This window comes from Camellia sinensis, chromosome 11 (assembly GCF_055761805.1).
Source record: "Camellia sinensis isolate YWXY chromosome 11, ASM5576180v1, whole genome shotgun sequence".
Classification (NCBI taxonomy): domain Eukaryota; kingdom Viridiplantae; phylum Streptophyta; class Magnoliopsida; order Ericales; family Theaceae; genus Camellia; species Camellia sinensis.
This window is the reverse complement of record NC_138971.1, coordinates 127,628,127-127,639,466: the sequence shown is the minus strand read 5'-3', so window position 1 is coordinate 127,639,466 and position 11,340 is coordinate 127,628,127. Positions and strand designations below refer to the sequence as shown.

The 11,340-nt window shown below is 31.2% G+C and overlaps 1 protein-coding gene across 1 annotated transcript; it reads left to right on the top strand.

Annotated features, from left to right (window-relative positions):
• The first annotated feature begins 444 nt into the window (after positions 1-444).
• On the top strand, positions 445-7,000 carry LOC114319491 (BURP domain-containing protein 3). The gene is made up of 3 exons (XM_028266517.2): positions 445-740; positions 2,246-2,351; positions 6,013-7,000. Exons 1-3 carry the CDS (start codon positions 702-704, stop codon positions 6,750-6,752), a joined length of 885 nt encoding a protein of 294 aa, XP_028122318.2. The 5' UTR covers positions 445-701; the 3' UTR covers positions 6,753-7,000.
• The last annotated feature ends 4,340 nt before the right edge of the window (positions 7,001-11,340 follow it).

Here is an 11,340-nt window from a genome sequence, read left to right as displayed (position 1 = left end):
AATTAATCTCGCTATATATATGTAAAAATTATTAGAGTGTTAATTGTATTTGCATGTGGAGTTCATCCTTCATATGTTGTTTTACTATTGGTTGGTGATATCATATATCAATAATGACGTAATATCCACTATTATACGAAATTTTTATTCAAATTTTGTAAAAATTTGATTTATCTTACCATTATATAATTTATTTTATGACTTAAAATATGAATTTTTTTACATTATCCATGATACACTAGTTACTCGCAATACTTTCATTTCGATTTTACTCGAAATTAATTATAAAATTTTATGTGAAATACTTTTATAACAATTTATTTAATTTTTTGTACTTAATATTAATTTAAAAATTATTATTATCTTTTTATTGTTAATTATGAAAAAAAAATTATAATTATAATTAATAAATGTCTTTCTTGATTTAATTTTTTTTTACTCCACTACTATTTAGCATAATTATATTTAATGCATGTTGCTTTTGGTGCCGGGGAGAGAGAGGAGGGGGTCCACTCTTTTAAGTAGAGAGAGAGAGAGAGGTCTACAGTCTTTTGAGTCCTAACACTAACACTCACTTATAAATATCACAATCTCACTTCTCTTACTTCCAAGTTCCAAGTTCCAAGTTCCAAGTTTAAGCTACCTATACTAAGAAGCTTTCTTTCTCTTTGATATCATAGTTTTCTGTACTGTAGCTTTCCATGGAGTTCCACCTCCCACCTATCCTTGCATTTCTTTCTGTGAGTTTCTCAACTCCCAAATCCTCGTAACATATAAAGCATTTTCTTGGGATTTTGTTTTGTACCCTCCTCCCCTCGCGCGCTCTCTCTCTGTCAATATGTATATATATATATATGTAATTTTTTTTTTCTTTTGCAATTTTGAGCGGTTTAATAAACAAAGATGGGTAGAATTTGAAAATAGTTTATGCTGTATTTGGTTAGGAGATTTAGAAATGAATTTAGAAAGGAAGAAGAAAAAAATGCGTGAAACTAAATGAAATATATGTATATTTTATTTATATATCTATCTTTTCCTTTTTTCTTTTCAAATCTTTTCGCAAATCTCCTAACTAAATACAATTAGAATATTTTCAAAAGCACTTAAAATCGTTGCTAGATATGAAATTTTACAGTTAGAAATTTGAGGAGCATTCTTGAAAAATAGAAAAAGCGTGAGGAAGTTTCGTCTGTTATGTTGTGTGCTTTTAATAATTGAATATATATATGTTGTATATCTATTTTGGATAAATTACATTTTACTTCTTATAGTTTATCTTTTGTGGCAATTTAGTTGTTGTTTATTAATTTTACTTTTGAATTTTTTATATTATATCAATTTAATCTAATTGATAACGCTGTTTACAAATTGAACTAAAATTAAATTGCAAAAATAATTCATTCACACTCCTCAACTAAATGAGGAGTTTGTGTCCAATTTAAAATGGTCTATCTCTTTTAAATGGTGCATTATGCCTTTTATTTTTGTCCAATTTCTTATTAAATGTTATTAATTTAAACTAAACCATCACAAATATGAAAAATTAAAAAGTAAAATTAATACAATTGAATCTATATGGACTAAATTGATATAAGAGACAAATTACAGAAACCACGGATATAATTTGTCCATGTATTTATGTCTCAACAAATGTTGTTTAACTTTTCTTTACTTTAGTTTATGTTTTTGAAAACAAAAAATAATGAAAAGTTTGAAAACAATCATCATTCATATCGTTTCCATTTTTGTATAAAAATAAAGAAAATTTAGTGAAACATTCCTCTCTAACTTTGAGGTCCAAGATGTTTTTTTTATTAACTAAGGTTCCTTGATGAAATTTCTATGTGATCATACCAGAGAAATTTCAAAATTTCTTTATGAAAATTAAAATTTTTCTTTACCGAGATCGAAATTTCTCTGAGTCCAGCGAAATTTCTCTGAGTCGAATGTTTTTTGTGAAAATATTGAAGGACCTTAACTATTATGAAAATATTGTATGTTCTTTATCTTATAAAATATAAATAACATGGATCTTAAAAAAAGATCCCCTAACAATAATTTATCAAAATTTGAAAATAATTTTTTTATTGCTTCCTAAAAACAATTATTTTATATTAAAAAAATCCTTAAGATAGTCTTCAAAAAATAATTCACCTAATAAATAAGTATTTATGTAAGTTAATGCAATTTTTTTGGTATTCAAAGTGAGAAGCTAATTAATAAGATTTTTATTTTTTTTATACAGTTAATGTTGGTGGTAAGTCATGCAACTCTATCTCCTGAAGCATACTGGAACTCGGTTCTGCCAAACTCTCCTATGCCTAAGGTTGTCAAGGATCTTTTACACCCTGGTTAGTCTTCCATTCCAGGCAGTAATGATTTAAAATTTTTTGAGATTGTAGATTAAATATTAAAATGAGATTTTATTTTACTAAAATCTTTGTAAAAATGAAGGCTAAAATAATATATCTATATATAGAAGAGGCTCTTTGGTTACCATGGCTTGTATTTTGACCTGTTTCTTCCACATTTGCCCATAGTTGTCTTTACTACTTGACTTTTTTTTATTGTTCATATAAGGTTTGTTTTGGAATTGGCCCATGTGAGTTGGGCCCAGCAACGCCTACCCATCTATGTACCTTTGTATTATTTATCTATTTAATATAAATTTTGACAAATTATATTTTAACCCCTCAACTATTATTTTAATATCTTAAACTAAAAATTATATCACTAATTAACTCTATCTATTTTTTATTTTTTTTTCAATTTAAACCTTTAACCAAAAGTACCCATCATTTTTTTTAAAAAAATATGAAATAAGTTAATTAAAAATTTAAAAACTCGTAAATAATTTTTTAAAAATCAAACTAAACAAATTGATAATATCATTTAAGGTATTCCATTTAGAATGTATGTGCAAGTGATACATTTAAAAAATTTTAAAAATTAATTAAAAAAAAATTATTTAAAATAAATAAAAATTCGAACAAAAATGTACACATGAATTTGTTCTCATTTGTTTTTAGTGATTTTTTTAATAGTTTAGTCCTTTAATTTTTATTTTTTAGATGTATTATAATCTTAAAAGTTTAAAAAAAATTGAATAAAGTACAAAAACATTTATTAAACAAATGAAATTCCGTCTAAAAATAATTTTAAAAAAATCGAACCACACAAAGTAATTTGTTAGAAGATTTGCATTTTGAAAATTTAAATTAATCACAATAATAGTCCACACCTTGCATAGGTCTAAAAATAATTTAATAAAATCCAAACCAAATGAAAGTGTAATGTTAATACCACATGATCATTGGTGTGTTATATCACCATTCGATTATCCCATCCTAATCAAACTTAATAAAATAAAATAAAAAGTCCACTCATTTGAGCTAAATCTTTGGCTCATCTATTTATTCCATAATTGTACCTTACAATAGAAATAAAAAATTCTATCATTTATTTTATCTAATTTTGTAAGAAAATAATCTTATTTTTGGAGAAAAAATTCAGGTAGTGGAATGGAATGAGATGCAACAAAACGAGGTGCAAGGGAATGAAATGATTATTCTTTTATCTTTTTTATAGAATTATTATTATTTCTTTTATAATGCAATTTTTATTATTTTTTGGAGTGTATAAAACATAAAATAAATTTTTTTTAAAAATTATCATATTGTTCCATTTTATTTAGTAAAAGTTTGGAAAGTTGCTAAATAAGCAGCGTATTTGTTACAAGTTGTCACATCATTTCTCTATTTTTCTTCACATCTTTACGTAAAAAGTCAATAAGTTAAAAAATAAGCAAATCCCAAACATCCACTAATCAATAAAACATTGAAATCAAAGGCCATAGTAGCTAGGGGTGCAGTTTGGGCGGGCTCAACTTAAGCAACTCGAGCCTAGCCCGAAATTTTTTAGGATTTGAACAAAATATTTTTAAATTTGGTACGAGTTTTGACAAAAATTCAAAAGCCTGAATTAAATTTGGTCATGCTTAAATAAAGATATCAAACAACCCGAAACCCGAATTAAATATATAAAAATAGTGAATATACATATAAATTATTAACCATTAGATGATTTTAAAATAATTTAGATTCTTAGATCATATTGAATATACATTATATATATATATATATATATATAAGTAATACAATACAAATTTTTATTTATTTATTTTTTCTGACTCATAAATTGTAAAGACCCTCATAATGGCATCTCTATTACATTATAAAAATTATTTGTTTTGATGTTATTAATTATTTTATAAGAATAAAAAAAATTGTAAATAGTCTAATTTTAACGAATTAATTAACTTAGATGCAGTAAAATAATAAAATAAAAAATTGAAATTTATGTACAATTCGAGTAATTTGGATAATTCGGATTTAACTCAGGTCGGGATTGGTCAGACAATCTCGAATTACAATTCGGACTTGGCGAGTCTGGACAGCTGTCAACACAACTTGACTTGAGTTTGAACAATCTCTCAATCTACCTCAATCTATCCAAGTTGCACCGCTAATAATAACCCGTGCCTTACACGGCCTTTCATACTAGTACATATACATATAAATTTTCTCGAGAAGCCTTGGACTAGGGCTGAGTGGCCTAATTAATGTTGAGCAAACTCTGGCTATAGACTCCTTTCCTCTTTGTCATTTTATTTTTTTAACTTGGTAACTTTCAACAGTATTTGCTTCCATGTAAAACAAGGGGCAATTGTGAAGGAGGCAGTTGCTCACCAGTTCATGCCGTTGTTTGAGTTCTATTTCACTGATTCGAATAATTTATTTTGATAAATATTTTATGTATTTTATTCATATAAAATATTAAATCGATCCGTTAATCGTAACATATGTAATTTATCACGTTTATCAAAAAAAAAAAAACAAAAAAAACAAGAAAGTGATGATTTGGTGGTCAAGATGCAAGAGTGACTCTTTAGCAGACAAGAGGTCAAGGGTCCAAATTTCACTACTGGCTATTGGGGTGCAAGACTCACGGTCATTAATTTTTGAATCACTAACTCTTTGCTATTATACTTTGACGGTATTAAGGTCACGCGCTGACTTACCTTGTTTTGAGCATTGTTTGTGAATTTTTTGAGTTTATATGTCCTTATTTCTCTGAAATTGGGATTACTGATGTGTATTTAGCACAACAATGACTGTTGTACCTTAATTTAAAGTGTATTATTGGTTTATTTTTATGATCTGAACCGTTCATTTTGAAGGATTTGTTGAGCACTTCATGCTTATCAAAAAACATATTAATCGGATATCAATAACTAATGATCGATAACCAAAAAATAAATAATAAGTTTTTCTTTTGAGAAATAGCATAAAATACGTAATTCGATCATACAGTTATTGATATCCGATTAATATGATTTTTGGTATGCATAAAGTACTCAATAAACCTTACGAAATGAACGATTCAGATCATAAAAATAAGTTCATAATGCACCTCAAATTGAAGCACAACAGTCACTGTTGTGCCTTAGACACAGTAGTGATCCCATTTCCTATTTGTCTTATTGATAAATAGAGATTTTTATAATCACGCTAAAAGATAATTAATTGTCATGCATTGATTTGTCCACTAATTTTTTTACTCAAACAAACAGCAGGGAATCATTAATTGAACGGTGATTGGGCATAGTTAATTTCATCTCAATTTTCACCTAAATAAGAAGAGAACGAAAAAAAAAAAAAAAACAAACAAACAAAGATAGATGAAAAACATATGAGCCACTACCTCCTCCTTCTCCACTCCATCCTCCAATCCTCACAACTTGTTTCTCCACTAAAGAAGTATGTAATGACATCGATGACAATTAATTAAATGACACTACTAAATAAATTCTTTTGACCACAACACTGCCAACAACCCTTCATTTAAATCATGGAGAGAACAAAGAGGTAGGAAAGAGATGAGAGAAATAGATAGAAAGGAAAGAAAACATCACAAACCTCATAATTTTATCTTCTTAATTTGTCGATGCAGGGAAAGGAAAGCCCGTCTATGGCGGCGTAATCAGCGCTGGCCAAGTCAATTACGGTTTCAGTGCTACTGAGGATCAACTCCATTATAATCCCAACGTCGTTCGTTTCTTCTTGGAAAATGACTTGAAAAAATACACACAAATGACATTGCAGTTCACTAAAACCACCACGTCAACTACTTTCTTGCCTCGCCAGGTTGCCGAGAAAATACCCTTTTCATCCAAGAAAATGCCACAAATTCTTGACTACTTCTCGGTGAAACCCAACTCCAAGGAAGCCAAGGCAATCAAGCAAACAATCAAAGAATGCGAAGAGCCTGGAATCAAAGGAGAAGCGAAATATTGCGCGACTTCACTAGAGTCCATGATTGATTTCTGCTGTACCAGGCTTGGGAAAAGTATCCAAGCAATCTCCACAGAAGTCAAAAAAGAAAGCCCTTTGCAAACATACACTATTGAAGGAGTGAAGAAGATGGCAAGCGATGCAGCCGTAGTGTGCCATAAGCAAGACTACGCGCACACGGTGTTTTATTGCCACACGACACAAACCACAATAAAGGCGTACAAGGTTTCGATGGTAGGCGTCGATGGAACGAAAGCAGAAGCAGTTGCAGTGTGCCATACCGACACATCGGATTGGAATCCGAAACACTTGGCCTTTCAACTGCTCAAGGTCAAGCCAGGGACTGTTCCAATTTGCCATTTCCTTCCTGAGGATCATATAGTTTGGGTTCATAACTAAGATTGATCTTTGCAAAAAAGAGTCATCACTACTTGTTTAATTAGTTTTTTATATGTTTGTTTTGGTTGTTTGGATTGTCATCATAGTCTGAAAAACTCTACTCAGACATATATGTCGTCTTTACATGTCTGTATGTACTATAACAACTCTCCCACCCACAGATGCATATGCATATGAGCTTGACATAAAGGTGGCTTGTTTTTCAGTAATAATAGATATGTTGTCCCTGCTGTTTAGCACTACTTAAACTACTCCAAAATGTAATAAATGCTATGCGTTCAAAATTTATATCTTGATAATTATTCTGAAATTGAGGTATGTATAGCCGATTTAGTGATGCTGCTGCGCGGATTGCGCAGCAGCAACTGTTGTGCGTCAAAATGGGCCCATTTCGGGGCCCATTTTGATAATCCAAACCGTTCATATTTTAGAATATATCAAGTAGAACATGCCTGCAAAAAATCAAGTTAATTGGATATCGTTTACTCATTCATCTACACACATTTGTATCTATAAAAATAAGGGTCCTGTTACGTTTCATGAAAACTGTCATGAAAACCATCTGCACCGTTGGATCATGAGACACATACCTGATCTAACGGTGCAGATGATTTTCATGACAGTTTTCATGAAAATTCTTCATGAAACCTAGCATTTCCCTAAAAATAAATAATAACTGTAAATTAAAGCATTAAAATGAATACAAATGTAAGTGGATGAATAGGTAAACGATGTCCGATTAACTTAATTTTTTTCAGGCATGTTCTAGTTAATGTATTCTAAAATGTGAACGGTTCGGATTATCAAAATAGGTCCTAAAATCGACCTATTTTGACGCACAACAGTTGCTGCTGCGCAATCCGCGCAGCAGCATCACTAAATCCATGTATAGCATATTTAAAGTTGGTATGATATGAATTATATATGTGACAATAAAAATGTACCTCATTGATATAAATTTTTAGATACCTTTTTGGATTTTTTTTTTTTTTGTTGATTATGTAGCATTATCATGCTTAAGTGCTAATAATTATAGGTAGCCTATATTTCTTTGGGATATTTATCAATAAATCTCATCTCACAAAAAAGTATTCCAATAGTACAAGTTTTTTTTTAGTGATCTGTTAAGTCCTATTAGTGGAGACTTTCTTTTTGTGTGGTCTTATTTTTTATTTTGATAGTATTTTGGTAGACAACTATACAATTTTATTACTGTGACAGGTAAAATATAATACTCCAATGTGACAGATATTAATGTGACACTCCAATGATGTGACACTCAAAAAAAATTAAAAATTCATTAATATACTCTTCCTAAATGTGACAACGTGACGGGTATAATGTAACATTCCAAAACTTAAAAAATAAATAAAAAAAATCTTTAGTATACTTTTTCTAAATATGACAACGTAAAACATGACAACATAACGGGTTTGATGTGCCCTATAAAAAGAGAGGACTCATGTATATTCCAAGTCTTGCTTGTTTCTTACAGTATCATCTTTCGAAGTTTCAAGCAATTCTGCCACCAAGCTTGGAAATATACATGCCCTTATGGTTCTTACCATATACACTAAGTTGATGTAAAAAGTTGTCACGTCTGTTGGTTTTCCCAAGGACGAAGTGATCTGGAGAGGAGAAGAAATTAGGGAGCATGTTCGTAGATTTACTGACTACTAACTTTTTGATGGCAGTTAAATTATATTGTGCAGGAATATTGCTTGAAATACACAACTTTGTATTTAGTTCCATTGCATAATCACAGACTAATTGCACGAGCCTAAAGCAAATAGAACTCTAATGCTGTGTTTGGTTGGAAGATTTAGGGAGGGATTTGGAAAGGGAAACGGAAAAGGTAGGTGAAATGTGAATAAAATATGCCTATATTTCACCTAGTTTCACACACTTTTTCCCTTTTCTTTTCCAAATCCCTCTCCAAATCCCCTAACCAAACACAGCATAAACATATTCTAAATGTTAAAAAGGGACTCGTATTTTTTTTCAAAACGTTGATGCAAATGGCTCTCAAAAGATTGCTGTGCACACTACGTAAAATTCTTATTATTTACATTGCAGATAAATCAAGTGCCATCCATGCCCCCCGTTTAGCAAAAAACTTTAGAAACACATTTGCCCTGCTGGTTGTGTATTGCTTGGAAGGTTGCATGATATTTTGTAGTGTGTAAATCATTCCAGCAATGCTGGCAACTCAATTCAGCCAGTTTTGGATCTTCCCTGCATCCTTGTGGTGTAGTAGGCAAACTTATGTTCATGATAAAAGTTATTCAACATGGAAGTGTGTGCTATATAGTTGATTGCGTTGTTTTATTTATTTATTTGTTTGTTTTTCCTTGTGTTTTTGGCAAGGAAAAACAAACAAATTATGTTTTGTTTGATACATGTTTTCATTGCATTGGTATTGCAATAGTCTATTTGTTGAAATTATGTTTTGTAGTGTGTGCTATTAGTTTCTTGCATTGGTATTGCAATAGTCTATTTGTTGAAATTATGTTTTGTTTCTTACATGTTTTCTTTGTAACATAATTGCTGGAGAGAAGCAAATGGTTTAAGCCACTTGTGAGTGGTCCTTACTCCCTCATATTATATTTTTGTTTTATTATTTCTGTATAATATTTGCTTATGAAATTTGATGTGTTTCAGTTGTTATTATTATTTTCCTGTCCTACATTTTCTAGTAATTAAGAATTTAGTCTCATTTAAAATTTTGACATTAGCTCTCCATTGTGCCATGAATATACATTCTCTATCTTCTCTTTGGCTTCTCCCCAGTTTTTCAAAAAAATCTGACCGAATAGTCCATGTAATGAGATTGTGCCATGCAGCCTTTTTCTCATTTCACGGCTCAGATCATGCTTCAACTCATACAGCTTAAAACATTGTCGTTTGGTCCCATATACAAAACTAACGAAATCCCCTTCTTCCCATTTCGTACCCTTTCCAGTGAGCATGCCCGCCTCCCACCTCCGCTGCCACCCACCCCCGCGACCCCAAAGAAGAACGAAATTCAAGTTTGAGATGGGTGTCCATCCACTTTTCTGGGGTGCATCTAGAGACACCCTACAAATAAGGATGGCTCACTTCTTTCCTAACCATAATTAATTGTTCAAAACCTCTAAGATTGTAGACCTATCTAGAAGCTTTCCATTATATTCATATCTAGGTTTTTTTTTTTTTTTTTTATCACAATTTTTTGGTTAGCTCCAGCATCTATAGCAAAATTTCTGTACTTATGCTAACTTGTAGGAATTAAAGTCGATTTATGCCATTGTTAGTTTATTTTATATTGTGAGCATGTGGTTGTGATTTTTTACCATTTTGTTGTTTTTTAAATCAGTGTAGTGCTGGAAGCACCAGCCAATGTGTTCATATTTTTCTGTGATAATGCTGACATATACTGCAATCTGTCCCTCTCCTTTTTTATATCAAAGACAAAATTGATAATAGTATCCTTTTTCAACCATTGAGAGGGAGGGCTCTGGATACAACCATTGAGGCTGTAAATATAGCATTTTCTTTTTTCTTTCTGTCGCGATTCAGCCTTGGGAGGAAAGAATGAAGCGTGCACATGAGCAAGGAACACTTGTCCACCTTTCAAATTTGGATCCAGAATATACTTCAGGAGAAGTGGAGGTAATGTCCATATTATTTGGCAAGATCGATATATTCTGCATGACTCCTGTGTCAGTTTTCTTTTGCAATTTTTATAGCACATCTAGATTTCTACAATGCTTCAATCTAGGGTGGGTGATTTTATCATCATTATTATTATAATCATATAGTTGGTGTTCTTTTGAAATTTATGGCTACATACTATCCCTAGTTACAGGATAATTCAGACTTTCGTCGGTATGACATCAAGAGAGAGACTCAGAATTTTTTTCAAAGGCTTAGGGCACATTTGACAATGTTGTTAGAAACAATGTTTGGTTAGCTATTTTGTTGCTGCAATGCAAGTGCAAAGGGGCAATAGTTGCCAAAAATTGTGGAAAAAAGGCATGTTCACTTGTTTATTAAACATCCAAATACACAGATGAACAGAGACATGCGTGACTGGTCGATCGTCACTTCAAATCCCATTACGCCAAGGGACAAGGCTTAGTGCGCAATGCAAATTTATGTGTTTTTTTTCGAAACACTCGATCAAGAAACTTCCAATATAATGTGGAAATGCATTCAGATCTGTTTCAAAGATCTAAGAGCATGTGTTTCATAAAGCTTTTGAAAACTTATGAATGCACTAGGTTTCTCCCTCTCAATCAAAAGATGCTGGAACTCATGTTTCCTCTAAAAAGAAAACCTAAACCAAAATCTAATTGGATTGAAATCCATATGATCGTCTTCAAGTGTGCTTAGCAGGATCTCCGATTTGGTCTTCAGGCTAAAATGCGCTTCAGGTGGTGGTTGTAGAACCTCTGCAGAAGACGAATTATCACCTTTGCTCTAGTGGACTTTAAGCACACTTTGAGCAGAACTTACACGTCTTTGTACAACACCCTTGTAGTGTGCTTGAGCAATCCCTAGAACTTGGTTTTCTAGCTTGTTTTTCATTTATTTGCAACACTACAAT